A 22,563-nucleotide genomic window follows, 5' to 3' on the forward strand; every position below is an offset into this window, starting at 1 on the left:
CTACGGCAGGGATGTCCCTTATCCCCTTATCTGTTTATTATCTGTGCTGATGTTTTATCTCGGTCTCTGCAGAGAGCGTGTGCCAGCCGGGAGCTGGAGGCTTATATCCCAGCCCCGGGGGCCTACCCTCTCACCCACTTACTCTTTGCTGATGATTGTCTTCTCATGGCCAGGGCACGGACTTCAGCGGCTCGGGTTCTTCGCCAGGTGGTGGCGGCCTACTGCGCGGCGTCCGGACAGAGAGTGAATCTTTCCAAATCTACTGTCGTCTTCAGCCCCAGCACAGAGAGCGGAGTCAGACACGAGATCAGAGGGATCCTACAGATACCGGAGCAGGAGGGGACACTTACCTACCTGGGCGTGCCTACTATTGGCCGGAGACTTCGGGTGGCTGAGTGTTCCGGTATGGTGCAGCGTGTTCAGAGCAGGCTGGAGGGTTGGAGGGCATCTTCCTTATCCATGATGGGGAGGGTGACACTGGTCAGAGCGGTGCTGGGATCTATACCGGTGTATCTCATGGCCAACACAGTGGTTCCGAAGACGGTCCTGTTAAGGATCGAACGCCTTCTTCGGAATTTCCTGTGGGGGTCATTCGGTGGAGGTCACGGAGTGCACTTGTTAGCATGGGAGCAGGTCTGCCGTCCCACTAGTGAGGGTGGTCTGGGAGTGCAGTCCCTCATTGAGAGGCGCGAGGCTTTCATTGCTCGGCATGCGGCTCGGTTCATATTAGAGCCACACGGCTTCTGGAGTCAGGTGATGGCAGCCAGATATGGCCGAGGGGCTCCGGGGGTGGCACAGAGGGGTCGCCGAGTATCCTACATGTGGCGTGAGATCGGGAGGTACCTGCCGTCAGTATCGGCACACGTCAGGTGTTTGATCGGCGACGGCCGGAGTATTGATGTGACCGGCGACTCATGGGTGGACTCCTTGCCCCTGAGCAGTTGGCCGACTATGTTTGACACAGAGGCAGTTGAGGGGCTACGGGTGTGCGACCTCCTAGCACCAGGAGGTGCTGAGTGGGATGAGGCCAGACTCAGGCTATTGTTTGGGGTACACCTATCCGCGAGGATTCGATCCCTCCCGTTACCAGGATGCGGGGGGCCAGATGTCAGGGTATGGGGCACCTCGAGCCAGGCCAGTGTCAGGCTGAGAGATCTCACGCGCGCCATTCAGCCAGAGTATGAGCCGGGGCTGGATTGCACGTGGATTTGGAGATCTGGACTTCACCCGAGGGTAGCTCTCTTTCTATGGAAGGTGTTCTGGGACCGCCTTCCTACGAGAGCAGAGTTGAGTAGGCGTGGGTGGGGGGTCCCGGCTGAGTGCGGGACGTGTGGAGCTGCGGAGTCAGTGGACCACGTTATCTTCCAGTGCACATGGGCGAGGTCGACATGGCAGTGGGCAGGGATCCCGCAGGAGGCCCGGAGTGAGCGGCTTCAGTTTCTCCGGGTGATACGACAGTGGTTAGCCAGTTTACGGACCCGTGAGGAGGGCATTAGAGCTACTTGCACAGCACTTCAGATCTGGCTGGCAAGGAATGCCCGCACTCTCGGTGAGCGCAGGGTGTCTCCGAGGTTTGTGGCAGAGTTTGCTCGAGCACAGGCCTCGGAGATCAGACCCGCCTTTCACCCAGATCGATCTTTGACAGCTCGGGACACCTGGGGTTCCCCCTCTGCTTCGGCAGCTCCTCAGTTGGTGTTCTTCACCTGGGAGCCCCCACCCCCGAGCTTCCTCAAGGTCAACTTTGATGGATCGGTTCTGGATGGCGGCACGAGTGGCGGTGCAGGCTTTGTCATACGGGGCCCGCACTCCAGGTTGGTGGCCGCCGGTGGCTGTCAGTTATTCGACACATCTGTTCCTGAAGCAGAGCTGCGAGCAGCCTGGGCAGGCCTTCGACATGCACGGGTAGTATTGCGAGCCAGCTCGATCATTTTGGAGGGTGACTCGGCCACTGTCGTCCGATGGATACAGAGGGGATTGAGGGGTGAGGGCTCAGACCACCCCTTGATTCGCGATATTGTGATGTTGTGTGAGGGGGGGGCCTATCTGGCCAAGCATGTATTCAGGGAGGCCAATGGGGCAGCCGATTGGGTGGCTGCCCATGCGGCCCACCACTCGGAGTATGCCCTGTGGTCGGGGGAGGCGGAGCTGCCATTGGCACTCCGCGAGATTTTGTATTTTGATCTTATTGGGTGTATTCATACCCGTACTGTATGAAGCACCCGTTCTTAGCAAAAAAAAAAAAAAAAAGAAGTGACAGTATACAACAATATAAGTGCAGAACTTTCTTTTATTATTCATCAATGCATGAGTTGTCATCCTGCAAGGTAGGTGGGTTTGTATTTTAATGGAAATTCGTTCTTCAGTTCTGCTTAACATTAAATCAACATAATTTATCGCAATGCATACATGTAATACTCAGGGGATGGAGTTCAGTTATCCTTTTATTTGCTGCTAATTATTTGCAGATATAATGATGGCATTAGGTTCTTAACCTTGGTTCTGGTATCTTGCTGAGGTTAAATAAAATCATGGAGCTTCTGTTATGATCAGACTTTGAAAATCAGCTTACACCGCAGTGTACTAATCAGGGAGTGCAGGTTTTTTGCCCTCTAGCTTGATACTTGACTGATTATTGGGTTCTAGGCCATGCGATTGCAACTTCTCGCACCCAATCTTTCCTTGCCATGCAACTGCTGTGTGATAATAGAACTGGAGAATCACAATCAGCCTTACATCTGCTTTGCGGTTTATTGCTGTTGGTGACCCAGTCCATCAAAATAAAAGTTTCACCGGATTGTCTGTTGCTATCTTCTTTTATAATCTGTTCTTTCCGATTGTCAGTGGTTGTCACTTGTTCGACGGTCATTATAAGCTGCTTTTTTTTTTGGTGGTTGGGGGGGGGGGGGGGGGGGGGATGGAATCAGGGAGAAGAAAGGTTCTTCCCCCAGTTTATTAATCAGGAAGATATGATACAAGAAAAGAAGCAGAATGTACAAAGATGAAGGGAAGATAAGGAGATGAAAATCAGAAACAAGAGTCAAGACCCTTCTGACCAGGCGTTTATTTACATGCACAAAACAAGTGTCAGCAGGGATTCAAGGTTGGTTAGCCGGCAGTATTGATCTCAAGCAGTTCCAGATTTTCTAGTGGCCTTCCTTGACCTTATGTGAGCCAAGATGTTCCCATAGGTGAAAGGTGTAGAGAACCTTGGTAAGAACGGATTAGACGAAGCATTTTTTCTTTAGTGCTGGATGATTGAGCTGAAAATTCTATTAAATTTTTAAACTGGGTTAGTGTAACTAGCAAAATCATAAGTTTTTTTTTTCTTCCTATATTCATGAGTACTTTGGAATAGTTTTAGAGTGGGCTGGCCTGATTCATAGGGAGAAAAAAAAATAAACATGATTTTGCTATTTGCACTAGCTCAATCTATAAATTTAATAGAATTTTTAGCCCAGTCATACAAATAGATTTTTAAGGAATATTGTTCTGTTTTATTCCTGTCATATGCGTAATGCCATTAATAAGTGGTCCCATGCTTTTTTTAGCATCCAATTTGAGCTTCTCTTCCTCCATGAAGTCCCTAGGTCATAGGAAGCTGCTTGGCCCCTAAGAAGCTTTGAAAGTGGACCAAATGCTATAACACAAGGACATCTAAGAAAAAGATAGTTACCTTTTCCAGACTACGGCCACAGAGTGGACAATCCGAACTCAACATCCAACCTTTCTTAGCTAACACTTCACTTGTATGGAGCCAATTCTTCAAAGCAAGCCAAAGAAAGATATTTGATTTTCTTAGATTTCTCTGCTTTCCAAATGACTTTGTAGCAAGGGCAAAGCAATCCTCCACTGCTAAGAAATTTGTAATACGAATCCACAGTGAACGACTCATTCTGGGTAAGCTTTCATATAAGGGTATCTGCAATGCTCGTCGGTTTGCAACCAAAACATTAGATTTTTCAGCTCTGGAGTAAAGATCGTTGAATAAGAGAGAAAGGGTAGTAGTATCTATCCACGAGTCTTTCCAGAATTGAAATGTGTCGTCCATCACCAAGCTTGAAGGTAGTGCAATTCCAAAATTGCGAAAGATCTTTGCAGATGTGCTTCCGGATAGGAGAAAGATGCGCCAAGCTGCTTCTTATTCTCATTCCAAATTTTCTTCTCTAGTACTATGAATTTTTGATCTGATTCAAACCAGATAGTCTCAGAGTGAAAAAGCTGCTGCATTCGTCCAACTCATCCTTAAGCATTCTCCCACTGATCTAAATTCTAATCTTCGACGGAATATTTGTAACTTCTTATTCCATTCCATCTGGTTTCACTTATTTTTAGTTCTGACAGTCCAATTCATTCCAACCGCATCTTCACTGCGTCATAATAAAGCGGTCTCGTAGTTAGTCATATCCGATGGTGGTCAAATAGCGTTGCAGAAGCATGTCTTCGTCTCATTTAACAATCTTTACTCCTATGAGGATATCTTTCCAAACTCAAAGAGGAGATCACTTCGTGAAGACTACCATTTAATTCCAATTGAAATTTCATGCTTTCTCTGGCCTTCTTAGGCAATAATGCAACGGAAGGCCTCTTGAGTGGTAATAATTGGATCCTCTAAAACAATTTCAAATAATTCGAAAACGGACACTTTGTTCAAGCTCTTATGAAGGCATATCTAACAAGGGAGTTCTCTGATATTTCTAGTAATGACTAAACATTTGCCATTTTCCCAGCTTCAGTGTTCTCCTTTAATTACCTACTATCAATATGAGCGATCAAATAAAAACTTAAGCTTCAAGTACCTCCAGTTTCTAGAAATTATACATTATATCTGAACCACACTCAAGCACAGATCCGAAAAGAACTGTATCGAAATTCCATGAGAACCTAGTAAGAAGCATTACAAGCAGATACTAATTCAGTCCAGAGCTCTTTCAAAACCAGCAAACATCATGCACAGTCCCAATGAAAACACAACCGAACAATTTTAATGGTCCATACATTGAAATTTCAGCGAATCACAGCTCCTCACGGGATGAAGAAACATGCAGGAAAGAGAAATAGGATAGCTGCATCTGTCTTCATGAATTACGACACCAATTCTCCTGCGCTGGCTGGTGCCTCATTCCCCATCTTGTCTTGGTCAGTTTCGAGCTGGCTGTAGTTCCCCTTCTCCTTAAACAGTTGAATGTGGTGGTGCTTGCAGTAGAGCCTTCCCTCATGAGCAATGTAATTTGAAGGGCTAATCACGCATCCTCCATGAGTGCATTTGAAGCAGCTCTTGTGATATGCGGTCCCATTAACCGTAACCTGCAATACAATGTTGAAAGGTAGAGTGTAAGTATTTCGAGGAATGTAAAGTATTGAAGTATGTGAAATGGTTTGATCCATTTCATGCTTGCGAGTTACCAAACCAATTGATTGTTCTAGGTATTTTGTAATTTAAATCACGATATACAACATAGATTCTTCAACTCAATACTCCATTAGTAGTGCATCAATGGTGGCATGAGAAGATCAGATATGCATTAAGGAATATGTGCAAGTGTGTGGACAGATGTCCCAGCGTAGAGGAAGCAGTATTGATTAGAATGAAAGCTGTTACCCTCTCAATAGGATATACTGTCTTCATGCATCCAACACACTTCTCTCTGGTTCCTGCAAATGAACTTGAAACTCTGTTGGCTGTTGGTTTCTGTTCAGTGTAAGTCCAAGATTAAGATTAGCAGCACCCAAAAGATTAATATGGAGAATATATGTTCAAAGGAAAACAAAAAAAAAAACGAACATTTTATAAGGTACTTGCAGGTACTTCTTCAATCTAGATTTAGGGATAGGTCAAGAAATTTTTTCAGCTCAAAGGTGACTCAACATTGCTTCCCACAAATCACCAAAACATTAAGAGAAGCATGAAGGGGTCTGGAAGGACTATCTTCAGGTCTTGTAGTTGTTGTTGTATGGGTCTTTTCGGACAGAAGATATCTGATATTTATGTTTTCTGAAATGGATATCTGATATTTATAAATGCATGAACCTTGCAAATGTCTTCAGACTGATTACTGTACCTCAGTATCAACAGGTTTTTCTGGCTTGACAACCTTTGGGGTCCCTGAGAAGGTAATTGAAGACAATTTTGAGTATCAGAATTGAAAGGAGTATGTTGGAGGGAATGAGTGGAACATTGATAACCTTCAAAGCTTTTGTCCAGGCTGCCAGTCCTCTTGAAGAGCTGATCAAAGTGAGGCCTGCAATAGAGGACTCCCTCGAACGAATTATAATTTCCCAGCTGCAAAAAGAAACTGTCAGTGAAGAATACATAAAAGCCGGCAGCACATACAGGTTCTTGCTCCATAGTTTGTTTAAATCAAATGCATGCGACTATTCATACATTTTTGGTTATGCATCTTAGCAGGTGCATGTTGTAGCAATTCTTTGTCAATGAAGTCCACATGCAAGCATTTCTCTGTTGAAACTTATAAAAGCCAAAATAGATCTGAAGTACTCTTATTAGGAATTGAGTGCTCTTGACATGCATCTTCTTTTTCTCTGTGATGTTCGGTCTTGCTCTATGATTTCCTCTCAGTTTGACCTCTCTTGGCTGAGCTATTGAATCTGATGAACAATTTGAATGTTCTAATCTTTTGTGGATGATTGATAGCATTATATTCATCCGTACCATCTCTAGTGAAATAAGTGTACATGGAAAAAGGTTTGCTACAGAAAACTAGACTTCACAACTTAGAGGAAAACTATGAGACATTAGTTCCCCAACAGCATATAGATGAACTTGGTGGAGTAAATGTTAAACAAGCCAAAGCCCAAAAGGAATATCAATAAAGATATAGATTAGAAAAACATATCAATTGGAGGTAATCCTTCAAATGAGATGGATCCAAGGTTAGAAGTATCAAATTATTGTCACCATATTTTTCTTCAGAGCCTCATATTTCTACCAGAAATAGAGGAGAAAAAAGAGACATTTTCAGTTACAACATAGAACAGGTTTTCTTCTATAAAAAAAAGAGAGAGAAAGAAAGAAAAGAAAGAACAGAGCTGTCTTAATGAATCCATACTTGAACAGGGACTGCAGCTAGAAATGTAGGTAGCCAAAAAAAATATTCAGATATCATTGGATCAAATGGGGATAATAGCATCCAAAACTTCAAAGAGATCATACAATTGCCACCAGAAAAAAAAAAAAAAAAAAAAACAATGCCATGACAGTTATCTGTCAAGAGATCTAAGAGATAGATACAGAGAGAAGGGGGGGTGTGCAAAGGTACCTTCAAGGTTCCCTTGCAGTGGTGGCATCTAAAACAGGCCTTGTGGTAGATTCGGTTGTCGGCGGTGAGCTTATCCACCAGGTAGACCGTCTTGCTGCAAGCCGTGCATTTCGTCTGCGTCCCTTGGAATGCCATTGCTCTTGTTTGCTTGCCTTTTTGGAGCTTTCTAAATGGATCGACTAACAACAATAGAAGAATGCACCAAAAGGGAAGCCCCTCTTTTCTTCTCCTATCCTTCCACCACCACTTCTTCCATACGTTAGTACTTCATTTATATTGCTGGGCTTCCTTTGCCCTTCCACAAAGCCCAGAGGACAAGCCAGCTAAAATGGAAGACAGGGAATGGGATGACAGGGAGGCAGGGAGAAAAAGGGAGAAAAGGGATGCAAGAGGTAGTTGTAGAAAATTGCGGAGAGAGGAAGCAAATATAGAAAAAGGGAGCTGATACAATGATGAGAGAGAGTCCCAAGTTTACCGCATGGGTAAGGTTGATTGGTTGATAGATAGGGGATCTAAGAACAGTAACTTCCTATTTGCAGTCTCTGTTTTCACCATCTCACGATCGTATCTATGATAGTAATTACAAGGTAGAATTTTATAGAAGGTGTGTCCTTTTTCTCTCTCTTGGTCGGATTGGTGCAGCATCTATGATAGATACATGGGTCCTAGTTGGTTGGCTAAATCTAAAATAATTCAGGTAATGAGTTGGTAGATCGTGCCTACCAGCTCTCTCTCTCTCTCTCTCTCTCTCTCTCTCTCTCTCTATCTCTCTAAAAGGACAACTATTTGGAGAAGGGAACACTTTAAAGAGGACTATGAAATCCATTTGTTAATGGGAAACTATTTGATCATCCAACAAGAGTGTCAATGGCAGTCTTATCTTTGTGATGCCTGAGATGTGAAACAGATGAGTAGTCATAAACACATACTACGCAATACATACATCTTAAGGTAGGATGTGCCACCAACATTGCTTTAGGCCATCAAGTAGTCTTACAAGCTTCTGACCTATCAAATACTTGTGATAATATATAGTTGTTTTACAGTGAGACATAGAGGGAAGTGCGTTAAGTATCTAGGTATAAGAAGGTGAATAACATATTCTTTATACTATTTTGAGATTATTGAATTGAAAATGGGAATAGTGTACTAAAGAATGCCTAAGATTTTCTCCAATTAAGCCCCTAAAGTGAATGCAACCAAAATTGGTGCCTGAAGGTCTCCAAAGAGGGAGCTGCTCAAGATGATGCCAATAAAAGTTTCTCGAGAATCTATGCAGAACATAGCCACAACATTTAGATGTAGATGATAGAAAGATAGGCAAGATTTCATATGTTTGACCTATATATTAGAAATAAGACATGCTAGTTATGGTCATATTTATGTTCATCTTGATTATGTGGTAGTGCACAAGATGATCTCTCTTTAAAGCAGAAAAAGATGTACCCAACAATGAAGTATCAAGATAGAAGGAAAAAAGCAACATGAATAATAAACTTAACTTACAAAATAATAGATAGATAATTAGAAAGTTAATTCAACTCAAGATAGCTTTTTATAATGGCTCGACACCTCTTCGAAGTATAGATTCATCACATATATATGAAGCATTCAGCATCTTCAAGCAGAAGATAAAGTGAGCCATTTGGGCAAACTTTTCCGGTTACATATATGGGCTTAAACCCATGGTGTTCTAGGTAAGCTAAAAACTAAGAATATGCTCACTTCAATTCATGAAGCTATAGTGATAGGCAAAGAAGCATAACAATACGTGACCTAGATCACATCATGCCACAACTAAGGCCAATAATACTTTTCTTTGACAAAGGTTACGGCTTATCCTATCCGAAATGATTCGATCCTCTAAGGTGTAGCTCTTGAATAATCTTCTCTCTCATGAAACAGGTTGAGATGCAAAGTCTGAGTTCCAAAGAAGAGAGAAAAGTTAGGAGTATCATAATGCTCAAAGGAGGACCAAATAACTCCAAAGTCTGCATCTCCCTCGTATAAGTCTTTTAGTAGGTCATAGTGTGGTGATTATCGTAAAGGAAAAAAAATTGCCTCATGGCCAGAACAGAGCATATAGCCATGTTGTAAGACTATGGCTTCTAATATTGATGTAGAACACAATGAATGAATCAAAATTGATTTGATGCCAAGATAGTGCACATAAAAATCCCTTTTCAAATAGGAAGAAGATCTTTCTAGTAATAGAATAGCAAAATAGGAGGAAGAAAGCAACAAGAATAATAAACTCAACTCATAGAATAATGAAAAAAACTAGAAATTTAATTCAACTCAAAATGCCTTTTATAATTATTGGTCATCTCTATTTATAGTTGTAGGATCCCTTCAATCTACCTGTTGCTGGAAATTGGACCCGGGGGCCGCCGCGAAGCCGGGGAAGGAGGAGCTCCGCTGCTACAGGGGGCGGACGGCGGTGCGCCGGCCGGCTGCGTCCTCCGCTGCGGGGGGGTGTGCAAGTCCTGCAAGGAAAACCGGTGGCCGGGCTCCCCGGCGCCGGCCCTCCGATGCCTAAGTCAGAGGGGGCAAGTATGTGGAGAGAGCAGGGAAGAGAGTATATGGAGAAGACAGCAAGAACATTTGGATAAAATAAAGAAGACGAAGAGGATGATGTCCTCAATTGTGTCTGTGCTTCCCGGCGGGTTCAGTCCCGGGGATCTGTTTCCGTTTTTTTGTTTGTTCTTCCCCCCCTTGGTTCTCCCAGCTTCCCTTTTATAGGAGGGGGTTACGTTACCTGGGAGGTAACCGGGGGATTTGTCCCTGTCTGTGATAATTGGGCACGATTTGGCCCATTTATGGCATAGTGGAGATCAGGGCCGAATCAGACCGAAACCAGGGAGTTGTCACGGTCGATCGGACCTGTTGGAGTGGTTGAACCGCCGGCCGTAGCGGGCCTGGGGTCTGTGGATGGTAAGTGCATTTATTACCGAATGAACCGGCGGTCAGGTAGAGCCATGCGCTCTGACGGTTCAGTGATCCGGAGATCGTCTTGGGCCGTGTTCATTAAATGCCTGAGTGCATCGGAGACTTGAGGGAGTCTCATGCATTAATGGCAGGTCGTGCCGAACGCCTGCGGAGATCTTATGCCTTGATGGCTTGGAGATAGTGGCAGGTCGCAAGTCGTAGGAGTTGTCAAGTCCCTTGGACTTTAGGCGGAGGTTGAACATTTGGTTAAGGCATCGGCTCGGCAAGGGTGCCGAGCCGAGCTGATCGCCCAATGGGGCGCCCTGTGGCGGGGCTGCTTTGAGTACTCCTGGTCGGCGCCTTTTAGGCGAGCACCTTCTAGCAGAGCGCCTCGGCGCTGTCTTTGGTCGGCACTTTCTAACCGAGCAGCTTATTTTGGTTGGGCACCTCTTGGCGCGCTCTCTGGTCGGCGCCTTCTAGTCGAGCGCCTTCCTGGTCGGCATCCTTTGGCTGAGCAGCTTTCTGGTCGGCGATCTTTGGCCGAGCAACTTTCCGGCTGGCGTTCTTCGGCCGAGCGCCTCCGTGAATGTATGGCTTGGGGTTCTTCCCCCAACACTACCCCCCGACTTCCGAGCTCCAGTTGGCCATCAGCTGGAGCGCGGGAAGTAGCTTTAATTGGGTCATTACGAATTCCGAAAATTTCGATTTACTGCGCGTTTTGAGTTATCGAACGCTTCGAGGTGCCTTTAATAGGCGGCGTCTCTTCTTTTCCGAAGAGCCTCATTATTGGGACACCTTTTGCGAAGCGTCCTCGCGTCGTGGGCTCATGATGGGGCCGCACGATCCTCGATTGCGGACGCCTTTCTGCGCAGTCCAATGGGGCACTTCGACGTTCGAAGCGCTAGCCCTAATTAAATGCGTCGCTCTGTCTTTTAGACCGACACGTGTTATCACCTAACCAGGACGCAGCGCTTTCTTCGCTGATCCGGGCCGTTGGGGAGGTCTATATAAACTCTCCCCCGGCCCCCTGTCCTCTTTCTATTGCCTTCTGCTTCCAGCTTCCTATTCTCCCAGCCTTCCTCAGACCGAAGTCCCTTTTCTCCGGCATCTTTCCCAGGTCCCCCTTCTTTTTGATTTCCCTCTCTTGTAATGGGTTCTTTGCCTAGCGAAGTAGTATCCACCATGAGTGTCCTGGAGGTCGAGATGACCGAAGAGTGGTTTTTTCCTCTTCACGGGTTCCATTTGGAACCCGCCAGGCGAAGGGATCGGGTAACCGATCCTCCGGTAGGCCGGATCGGAGTGCACTCGGAGTCACTCTGGGCCGGCCTCCGATTTCCTCTTCACAGCTTTGTGAATGAGTTGCTGGCGGTATGCCAGTTGGTCCCGGTGCAACTCACTCCAAACACTTGGAGGACAGTGATGGGTTTCCTATCACTGTGTTTAATACAGGGGATTCCTACCTCTGTTAACGTCTTCCGGCGACTTTTTATTTTTAAGTCGAACCCGGGAGACGGGGAGTGGCTCTACATCGCCCTCCGGGTGGGTCGTCCACTTTTTCATGGTGCCCCCTCATCCATTCATGGTTGGAAGGAGAAATTCTTCTTCCTGGGTTCTGAACGGTCCTGGGGGTTTGACCCCAGGTGGAGGCCGGCCCAACTTAAATCCATCAACAGGCTCCCCCAGCTTTCTCCGCGTGAGCAGGAGATCTTCGATACCATCCGCAGCCTTGGGGACGGGATTTTGCTGAACGGCCTCATTAGCGAGGACGCCCTGGTGAACGTGGGTTTGAGCTCGGCACGTCCTCAGGGTAAGGATAGTTACAGCAACTTCTTATTTCCTTATTGTTCTAATGTTCTAATTTTGCTTATCTTTGCAGACATCGCAAAAATGGTGACCAAGAGCGAAGTCCTTTACGCCCGCTTCCAGAAGAGGGCGGCCGAACTCTCAGGAGAACCGACCGAGCCGAGAAAGAAAGCAAAGACCTCGGCGAAGACCTCGACGACCACAACCGTTGAGGCGCGCGCTTCTCGCCCCGTGCGCCCTGAGGCTGGTCGGGGAGAGGGCGTGGGCTCTGGCGGAGCCACGATGGCACTTCCGTGTCCGGTGCCGATTTCGCAAGTCCCTGGTCGGCGGGAAGCTCCAAATTCTGACCAGGGAGGGAGGACCTCAACAGATCTGGCGCTCGCACGCCCCACCTCTACCACGCAGCGGTCCGGTCAGCCGTCTACTCGACCCCAATTCTCCAGCTCTGAGCCGGGGAATAGCCAAGAAGCAACGGGGTCGGCCGCACCCAGGCCAGCTGAGGCCGGTCTGGCGGGTTCTTCGGGTCCTCAGGAGCGGGTGCCTTACGCTCCTGGATGGGCTGTTTTCGAGGGCGACTCGGCCCTCGATAATGCACAAGTGGCGCGCGAAGTTCTTCGGGTCGCGCTGCTCCCGGCCGACCAGGCCAAAATTCGGTCCATGAACTACGGCGAGTTCATGGACTCCGCTATTTGCTCTTCCATCCGAGTAAGTCAGCTTTTATCTCTGTGCAAATTTGTGTTTCGGCTTAGAACTGTTTCTTACATGTCCCTCTTGCAGCGCCTCCACGAGACCGAGACGATGATTCACATCATCCAGGACTATCGGGACCGGGCCCGAAGGCATCAAAGGGGGCGCGAGGAGGCCGAAACAAAGTTCCTCGCGTCTGAGGCCGAGCAGAAAGTGCTTCAAGCGAAGCTAGGGACGGCCGAAGACGAGGTTCGGACTCTGGTCGCCGAACTTGAAGAGGAGAAGGGCGCGCACTCTTTGACTATGTCAGAAGTGCGCACCGCGGAGGCCCGCCGGACGGAGGCCGAATCGTCGCTCGCTATACGCGAGCAGGAGGTGGGGGAGGCTCGAATAAAGGTCCGAGATCTCGAGATCCGTCTACTTGACGTGCAATCTCTGCTCGCGGATCGCGAAAGGGAGATAAAGATTTTGGAGCGGAAAGCCGCCTACCACGAGGCTCGAGAGAGGGAGGCCCGGGAGCAGGCCCAGGACGCCGTCAAGCTCTTCCGCGAATCGGAAGAGTTTCGCGACTTGATGGAAGAGGAAGGCGTCAATGGTCTCATCCAGGGCTTCAAGGACTTCCGCAATCAGTTGCGGCGACTTCTCCCAGATTTCGACCTTAGCCTGCTTCAGCCAGGCGCTGGGGTCGAAAACCCAGAAGCAGAGGCGGAGGTAGAGGTTCCAACCTCTGGCGGGACCGACCAGGAGGGTCGAGCTGAAGGCGAGATCGCTCTCGAGGTCACCGAGGCAGCTCCCAAAGCCACCGTGGGGGCCTCGGCCGCAGAAGAGCCAGCTGTTCCTGAAGTCGCCGGGCCTGAGCCCTTGGTGTAGTTTCCCCCTTTTTCCTATCTTCTTTTTCCTTTTTGTAAGCCGGAGCGGCCTCTATACTTTGTTAAGGCCGGGTCCGAGCTCTTGTACTAGGCCTCCGGACTTTTTGAAATGAATATTCATGTGTGGAAACTTGTCTATTGTAGCTTAAGTTTCTCTGCTCGGATCTATTTTAGGTTCCGAGGATACGGGCTCTAGGGCCTGAGCTTAAGTTTTGGCTTGCCGAGCTCCATTGCTCGGTTCTTCGACCAATGGTATAGCAACGCATAGATAATGTAAAAAATATTAAATAAATGGGTACCTTGTACCGTATGCGTCCATGTGCCGAGGCGACTGAAGACGCTTCTCTGCTCGGACTCCGTTCTTCGAGGACGTCGGCAGAGAAATCCAGAAGCAGAATAGATAATGTAAAAAACATTAAATAAATGGGTACCTTGTACCGTATGCGTCCTTGCGCCGAGGCGACTGAAGACGCTTCTCTGCTCGGACTCCGTTCTTCGAGGACGTCGGCAGAGGAATCCAGAAGCAGAATAGATAATGTAAAAAACATTAAATAAATGGGTACCTTGTACCATATGCATCCTTGCGCCGAGGCGACTGAGGACGCTTCTCTGCTCGGACTCCGTTCTTCGAGGACGTCGGCAGAGAAATCCAGAAGCAGAATAGATAATGTAAAAAATATTAAATAAATGGGTACCTTGTACCGTATGCGTCCTTGCGCCGAGGCGACTGAAGACGCTTCTCTGCTCGGACTCCGTTCTTCGAGGACGTCGGCAGAGAAATCCAGAAGCAGAATAGATAATGTAAAAAATATTAAATAAATGGGTACCTTGTACCGTATGCGTCCTTGCGCCGAGGCGACTGAAGATGCTTCTCTGCTCGGACTCCGTTCTTCGAGGACGTCGGCAGAGGAATCCAGAAGCAGAATAGATAATGTAAAAAACATTAAATAAATGGGTACCTTGTACCGTATGCGTCCTTGCGCCGAGGCGACTGAAGACGCTTCTCTGCTCGAACTCCGTTCTTCGAGGACGTCGGCAGAGAAATCCAGAAGCAGAATAGATAATGCAAAAAACATTAAATAAATGGGTACCTTGTACCGTATGCGTCCTTGCGCCGAGGCGACTGAAGACGCTTCTCTGCTCGAACTCCGTTCTTCGAGGACGTCGGCAGAGAAATCCAGAAGCAGAATAGATAATGTAAAAAACATTAAATAAATGGGTACCTTGTACCGTATGCGTCCTTGCGCCGAGGCGACTGAAGACGCTTCTCTGCTCGGACTCCGTTCTTCGAGGACGTCGGCAGAGGAATCCAGAAGCAGAATAGATAATGTAAAAAACATTAAATAAATGGTACCTTGTACCGTATGCGTCCTTGCGCCGAGGCGACTGAAGACGCTTCTCTGCTCGGACTCCGTTCTTCGAGGACGTCGGCAGAGGAATCCAGAAGCAGAATAGATAATGTAAAAAACATTAAATAAATGGGTACCTAGTACCGTATGCGTCCTTGCGCCGAGGCGACTGAAGACGCTTCTCTGCTCGAACTCCGTTCTTCGAGGACGTCGGCAGAGAAATCCAAAAATGGAATAGCGGGCCGAGCTCGTTGGCTGAAGCCGGTAAAGAATGAGCCGAGCTCGCTTGGCCAATAAAGACAACATCCCAACGTATCGGGGCATCCCGATGAACCGGGGCATCTCGACGTCTCGAGGCATCCCGGCCGAGGTCGGGGTAGGAGCACGAGCCGAGCTCGTCCGGTCAGAGGACCGCTATTCAACAATCGATGGAGCATGAGCCGAGCTCGTCCGGTCAGAGGACCGCTACTCAATAGTCGATGGAGCACGAGCCGAGCTCGTCCGGTCAGAGAGGACCGCTACTCAATAATCGATGGAGCACGAGCCGAGCTCGTCCGGTCAGAGGACCGCTACTCAAAAGTCGATGGAGCACGAGCCGAGCTCGTCCGGTCAGAGAGGACCGCTACTCAATAATCGATGGAGCACGAGCCGAGCTCGTCCGGTCAGAGGACCGCTACTCAATAGTCGATGGAGCACGAGCCGAGCTCGTCCGGTCAGAGAGGACCGCTACTCAATAATCGATGGAGCACGAGCCGAGCTCGTCCGGTCAGAGGACCGCTACTCAATAGTCGATGGAGCACGAGCCGAGCTCGTCCGGTCAGAGGACCGCTACTCAATAGTCGATGGAGCACGAGCCGAGCTCGTCGATGGAGAGCGCACCATAAACTCATGGACATCTTCAGGGAGTCCACGCAGGTACTCCATCATCCCGAGGTATCAGGGCATCCCAACCGTGGTTAGGGAAGAATAAACCTGATGCCATGAGATAATCAAGAAAATTGGTGAGCTCGGAATAAGTTCGCAATCCATCAGTTTACCGTAAAATGAAATTTATAGAGTGAAATTCATAAAATGAAATTTAATGGTTGAATAATGAGGGACCCCTTAGGGTTCTACTGGTGGTACACGCGGAGATTTTCAGAGCTCCAGCTCCGCGGAATGGGAGTCCCATCTAGAGACTCCAATTGATAAGCTCCGGGTCGGCGAATGCGCGTGACTCGGTATGGTCCTTCCCAATTCGGGGCCAGCTTCCCTCGCTCAGTTGGTCGGGAGGTTTCAGCTCTTCTTAGGACAAGGTCCCCTGGTCTGAAAGATTTGACTTTGACCCTGGCGTTGTAGTACTGAGCTGTCTTTTGTTGGTACCTCGCCATACGCACTCGGGCGACCTCCCTTGTTTCCTCGATCAAGTCGAGGTTGCCTCTGAGCTGCGAAGAGTTGGAGTTAGCATCGTGGTGCTCGACTCTTGGAGAGGGGAGCCCAATCTCTAGTGGAATGACGGCCTCCGTCCCATATGTCAGGTTGAAGGGAGTCTCGCCGGTGGGGACGCGGAACGTAGTCCGGTAAGCTCACAGGACATTGTATAGGTCTTCGACCCATTGTCCTTTGGATTTGTCGAGCCTGGTTTTGAGACCCTGCAAAATAGTACGATTTGTTACCTCGATTTCTCCGTTTGTCTGAGGATGCGCGACCGAGGTGAAGCGGTGGTCAATGCCAAGCTCGGAGCAGAACTCTCTGAAATGGATGTTGTCGAACTGGCGACCGTTGTCAGAGATAAGGATGCGGGGAAGCCCGAATCTGCAAATGATGGACTTCCAAACGAAATTCCGCATCTTCTGCTCGGTGATCCGGGCGAGGGGCTCAGCTTCCACCCACTTAGTGAAGTAGTCGATGGAGACGACCAGGAACTTCCTTTGCCCGGTGGCCAGAGGAAATGGCCCGAGGATGTCAATTCCCCACTGGGCAAAAGGCCAAGGGGAGCTGATAGAAGTCAAAAGAGCCGAGGGCCGGCGCTGAACGTTGGCGTTCCTTTGGCACCGGTCGCATCTCTTGACGAAATCCATAGCATCCTTCTGGAGTGTCGGCCAATAATACCCTTGGCGCAGAATTTTATGGGCCAAGGCTCGTCCTCCCAGATGGTTTCCACAAATTCCTTCGTGGACTTCGCGCAGGGCATAATTAGCTTCCGTTGGGCGAAGGCATCTGAGAAGGGGAGAGGTGAAGGATTTCCGATAGAGCTTTCCCTCGTATAGTATGTATCGGGTGGCGAGGCGCTTGATTCGGCGAGCCTCTCGTACATCAGCAGGGAGGGTTTCGTCTTGCAGATAGCTGATGAGTCCATCCATCCAGCTTGGCTCGAGCTCGGTGCAGAGGGTCTGCTCGGTCTCGTCTGTGCTGGGCTTTTGGAGATATTCCAGGACTGCCTCTTTGGGAAGCTCGCTCATGCGAGAGGACGCCAGCTTTGATAGCTGGTCGGCCCTGAGATTCTCCGACCTGGCAATATGTTGAATGTGGAAAGAGTCCAAGGTCGAGGCGAGATCCCGTACCTTCTGGAGATACTTCTGCATGGTCGGGTCTCTAGCTTCAAAGTCGCCCACAATTTGGTTGACAACGAGCTGAGAATCACTGAAGGCCTTCAAGTCCTTCACTCCTAGCTCTTTGGCTAGCTTAAGCCCGGCGACGAGCGCTTCATACTCCGCCATATTATTGGAAGCAGGAAACTCGAGGCGCAGGGCCTGCTCGGCGACCACCCCCTCCGGGCTGGTGAGAATAAATCCTGCTCCACTACCCCCCGAGTTTGAAGAGCCATCGACATGTAGAGCCCATGTAAAACTCGGGGTCTGCTCCAGCGGTGGCTCAGGTTCAGGCTTGACCTCATCTGGTATAGTGCACTCGGCCATAAAGTCTGCGAGTGCTTGTGCTTTGATCGCCTGTCTGGGCCAGTACTCAATGTCGAATTCCCCGAGCTCAATGGCCCATTTAGTGATCCGACCCGCACGATCCGATCTTTGCAGGATCTGCTTGATCGGCTGGTCAGTCAGCACAGCCACTGTGTGAGCTTGGAAGTAGGGTCGGAGCCTCCGAGCTGAGATGACCAAAGCATAGGCGGTCTTCTCAAGCTTGGAGTATCGGGTCTCAGCATCCCTTAAGACCCGGCTGGTGTAATACACCGGTTTCTGAAGTTTCCCCTCCTCTCGGACCAGGACCGAGCTTACTGCTACAGGGGAGACAGCTAAATACAAGTAGAGGAGCTCACCCTGTTGAGGCTTCGTGAGTAGGGGAGGGGAAGCCAGCAGGTGCTTGAGCTCTTCAAAAGATTGCTGGCACTCGTCCGACCACAAAAAGTTCTTCGGCTTCTTGAGGGCTGCAAAGAATGGAAGGCAGCGCTCGGCCGAGCGGGAGATAAACCTTCCGAGGGCTGCCACTCGGCCCGTGAGCCGCTGTACCTCCTTGACCGTCCTGGGAGGCGTCATCCTTTGGAGGGCTCGGATCTTCTCTGGATTGGCCTCGATTCCTCGTTGTGTAATGATGAAGCCGAGGAATTTGCCGGAGGTGACCCCGAATGCACATTTAGCTGGGTTGAGCTTCATCTGGTATTTTCGGAGTGTGGAGAATGCTTCATTGAGGTCGGCTATGTGGTCTTGCGCCGCCTTGCTTTTCACCAGCATGTCATCCACGTAGACCTCCATGTTTCGGCCTATTTGGTCTTTGAAGATCCGGCTGACCAGCCTTTGATAAGTCGCCCCGGCATTTTTTAGACCGAATGGCATCACTTTGTAGCAGTAGGTTCCCCCGTCGGTGATGAAGGCTGTCTTTTCCTCGTCTTCTGGCGCCATGCGGATCTGGTTATATCCGGAAAAGGCGTCCATGAATGCCAGCAGCTCGTGACCCGAGGTGGAGTCCACGAGCTGGTCTATGCTGGGAAGTGGAAAGCTGTCCTTCGGGCAGGCTTTATTCAGGTCGGTGTAGTCCACGCACATTCGCCACTTTCCGCTAGCTTTTTTGACGAGGACCACATTGGCGAGCCATTGCGGGTAGGATATCTCCCGGATGAAGCCGGCTTCAAGGAGCTTACCGACCTCCTCGGCTGCTGCTCGTTGTCGTTCAGGGGCGGCGCCTCGCTTCTTTTGTCGCACGGGCTTGCAGGTCGGCTTTACCTGAAGCCGGTGGACCATGACCTCCGGGTTTATTCCCGGCATGTCTATAGGCGACCGGGCGAAGACATCCATATTGTCTCGTAGGAAGTCGACGAGGCGACTCCTCTCGTTTTCGCCAAGGCCAGAGCCGATCTGCACGGTTAGCTCGGAAAAGTTCTCTCGTAAGGGAACTTGAATTAACAACTCACCAGGCTCTACCCGCTCTTTCTGGGGGTTGACCCGTGCCTCCATAGCTTCAGTTGAGGGCTGGTCAGTCGTTGGGGCGGGCACCTCGGCTGGTCGTCTTGCCTCGTGGGTCGCTAGGTAGCATCGCCTTGCCACCATTTGGTCCCCTCGGACTTCACCGACTCCCTGGCTGGTGGGGAATCGCATCAGCAGGTGGTGAGTTGAGACCGCTGCTCGGAGGGCGTTGAGTCCTGGCCTTCCAAGGATGGCGTTGTAAACCGAGGGCAGGCGTATCACAAGGAAGCTCATACCCACGGTACTTTCACGAGGGGCGAGCCCGGCTGTGACCAGAAGGTCGATCTCGCCCTCTACTGGGACTGAATCCCCAGTGAATCCAACTAGCGGAGCATTCATCCTCCGTAGCTGTTCTTTTGTCATCCCCATTTTATAATAAGCATCAAAATACAAAACATTCGCCGAGCTTCCATTATCAACCAGGATGCGTTTTACATCAAATTTATTTATGATCATGGAGATGACCATGGCATCATCATGGGGAGTTTCGACTCCTTCTAGATCGTCATCTGAGAAGGAGATGGCTTCAGATGTGCGCGGGCGCTTCGAGGAGGCTCCTTCCCCTGAGGCTTCTCCAGCCGAGGTCCCTCCTCGGATAGTGTTGATGACGCCGGCGATGGGCCTGTTGGCATTGGAACCTTCAGGCTGTGCTGTTCCTTCGGCTGGCTTCTTCCCTTCGCGCCGGCCTTGCACAAACCGATCGAGCACCCCTCGGCGAATGAGTGCTTCGATCTCATTTCGGAGCTGATAACAATCCTCGGTATCATGGCCGTGATCCCGGTGAAAACGGCAATACTTCCGGAGATCACGCCGGATTCTGGTGTCTGGCTTTGGAGGGGGGAGCCGGATGCAATCCCGATTCTCAATCTCCATGAGGATTTCAGCCCGAGGAGCATTGAGGGGAGTATACTTTTCATACCTCCCTTCAGGTGCACGGGCCTGCAGTGGGAACCTCGGGCGGAGTGACCTCTGCTGCGGCGGTCCTCTCAACCGGGGTGGACTCTTCGGGCGGGGCGGATTCTTAGCTCGTCGTGGAGATGAGCTTCTGGGTCGGCCGCGTTCCTCGCGGCGCCTCTTCTTGGGGTTCTGCTCGGTCCCGCCCCGCCTGACGGCCACGGCTTCCTCAGCCTTGGCATACTTCCGGGCCCGAGCGAACATTTCTGTAAGGTCCGCTGGAAAATTCTTCTCAATCGAGAAGAGGAATCTATAGGACCGGGCTCCAGTCTTCAGCGCCGACATGGCGATTGACTGGTCAAGCTCCCGGACTTCCCATGTTGCGGCGGTGAACCGGTCCAGATATTCCCTTAAGGACTCTCCCTCCTTTTGTTTGATGTCGAGGAGGGAGTCGGATGTCCGCCGCTGAGGCTGGCTAGCAGCGAAGTTGCCGGCAAACTGTCTGCCGAGCTGCTCAAAGGAGGAGACAGTACTTGGCTTCAGCCCGGTGAACCAAAGCCGGGCTGGTCCTCGGAGTGTCGCCGGGAAAGCCTTGCACATCATGGCTTCCGAGGCTCCTTGTAGGGCCATTAAGACCCGGTAACTCTCTAGGTGGTCAAAGGGATCTGCCTTGCCGTTGTAAGGCTCCACTTGGGGCATCTTGAACCGGAGGGGAACCGGTTCATCTTCAATCTCCTGGGAGAAGGGCGACTTCGTATTGAACTCGAAGTCGCCGTTACATCCCGATTTTCTCCCGTGGAGTGCCTGGATTTGGTGCTCCAGCTTTTCGACCTTCTTGTCGAGTCCATCACTCTGGAGGATCGCTACAGCGGTTCCTCCGGGTGCAGGTTGCCCTGGAACCGACTCAGCTTCTGAAGGCTGTGGCCAGCCTCCGTGATCTCTGACTGGGTGCTCTCTCCAGAGGGAGGCCTGGACTTGAGGGTCCTGACCTCGAAGAGGAAGCCCGCTTGTAGGGGGCTCCGGTTGAACTGGAGCCGGGGGAGGCGGTGCTGCTGGGATGCCCCTGGGTTGCAAGCTTTGGACGGCGGTAGCCAACGCCTGCACTTGCTGCACCAGGGCATCAAATTGTTCCGGTTGAACTTGAGGTGCTGGCTCAACCGGGGGTGGTGAGTTCCGAACGGAACATTCTGAGCTTGGTGGAGGACGTCGAGAGGCGTTGGAAGCCCCTTTGCTTCTTAGCTTCATGGTAGCGAACTCGGGCCCTTCCTCTAGCGCCAACTGTTGCTGGAAATTGGACCCGGGGGCCGCCGCGAAGCCGGGGAAGGAGGAGCTCCGCTGCTACAGGGGGCGGACGGCGGTGCGCCGGCCGGCTGCGTCCTCCGCTGCGGGGGGGTGTGCAAGTCCTGCAAGGAAAACCGGTGGCCGGGCTCCCCGGCGCCGGCCCTCTGATGCCTAAGTCAGAGGGGGCAAGTATGTGGAGAGAGCAGGGAAGAGAGTATATGGAGAAGACAGCAAGAACATTTGGATAAGATAAAGAAGACGAAGAGGATGATGTCCTCAATTGTGTCTGTGCTTCCCGGCGGGTTCAGTCCCGGGGATCTGTTTCCGTTTTTTTGTTTGTTCCCCCCCTTGGTTCTCCCAGCTTCCCTTTTATAGGAGGGGGTTACGTTACCTGGGAGGTAACCGGGGGATTTGTCCCTGTCTGTGATAATTGGGCACGATTTGGCCCATTTATGGCATAGTGGAGAACAGGGCCGAATCAGACCGGAACCAGGGAGTTGTCACGGTCGATCGGACCTGTTGGAGTGGTTGAACCGCCGGCCGTAGCGGGCCTGGGGTCTGTGGATGGTAAGTGCATTTATTACCGAATGAACCGGCGGTCAGGTAGAGCCATGCGCTCTGACGGTTCAGTGATCCGGAGATCGTCTTGGGCCGTGTTCATTAAATGCCTGAGTGCATCGGAGACTTGAGGGAGTCTCATGCATTAATGGCAGGTCGTGCCGAACGCCTGCGGAGATCTTATGCCTTGATGACTTGGAGATAGTGGCAGGTCGCAAGTCGTAGGAGTTGTCAAGTCCCTTGGACTTTAGGCGGAGGTTGAACATTTGGTTAAGGCATCGGCTCGGCAAGGGTGCCGAGCCGAGCTGATCGCCCAATGGGGCGCCCTGTGGCGGGGCTGCTTTGAGTACTCCTGGTCGGCGCCTTTTAGGCGAGCACCTTCTAGCAGAGCGCCTCGGCGCTGTCTTTGGTCGGCACTTTCTAACCGAGCAGCTTATTTTGGTTGGGCACCTCTTGGCGCGCTCTCTGGTCGGCGCCTTCTAGTCGAGCGCCTTCCTGGTCGGCATCCTTTGGCTGAGCAGCT

At 50.2% G+C, this 22,563-nt stretch overlaps 2 protein-coding genes across 3 annotated transcripts; one reads left to right on the top strand and one right to left on the bottom strand.

Moving 5' to 3' along the window:
- Positions 1-4,781: 4,781 nt before the first annotated feature.
- Positions 4,782-8,044, bottom strand: LOC103722768 (LIM domain-containing protein WLIM1). 2 transcript variants are annotated; one of them, XM_008813444.6, is made up of 5 exons: positions 7,278-8,044; positions 6,184-6,280; positions 6,060-6,103; positions 5,600-5,689; positions 4,782-5,304 (listed from the first exon to the last, which is right to left on the bottom strand). In XM_008813444.6, the coding sequence occupies exons 1-5, from the start codon at positions 7,410-7,412 to the stop codon at positions 5,083-5,085; spliced, it is 588 nt and encodes a 195-aa protein (XP_008811666.1). In that variant the 5' UTR covers positions 7,413-8,044; the 3' UTR covers positions 4,782-5,082. The 2 variants fall into 2 exon arrangements, with proteins under 2 accessions (XP_008811666.1, XP_088568030.1); XM_088711904.2 differs by lacking the exon at positions 5,600-5,689.
- A 139-nt stretch (positions 8,045-8,183) lies between these two features.
- On the top strand, positions 8,184-14,087 carry LOC120106048 (uncharacterized). The gene is made up of 2 exons (XM_088711901.2): positions 8,184-12,713; positions 12,786-14,087. Exons 1-2 carry the CDS (start codon positions 11,355-11,357, stop codon positions 13,563-13,565), a joined length of 2,139 nt encoding a protein of 712 aa, XP_088568027.1. The 5' UTR covers positions 8,184-11,354; the 3' UTR covers positions 13,566-14,087.
- Positions 14,088-22,563: the final 8,476 nt, after the last annotated feature.

Source organism: Phoenix dactylifera, chromosome 15 (assembly GCF_051530095.1).
Source record: "Phoenix dactylifera cultivar Ajwa chromosome 15, Ajwa_hap1_PhDact_Kaust_v1.1, whole genome shotgun sequence".
NCBI classification, from domain to species: Eukaryota; Viridiplantae; Streptophyta; class Magnoliopsida; order Arecales; family Arecaceae; genus Phoenix; species Phoenix dactylifera.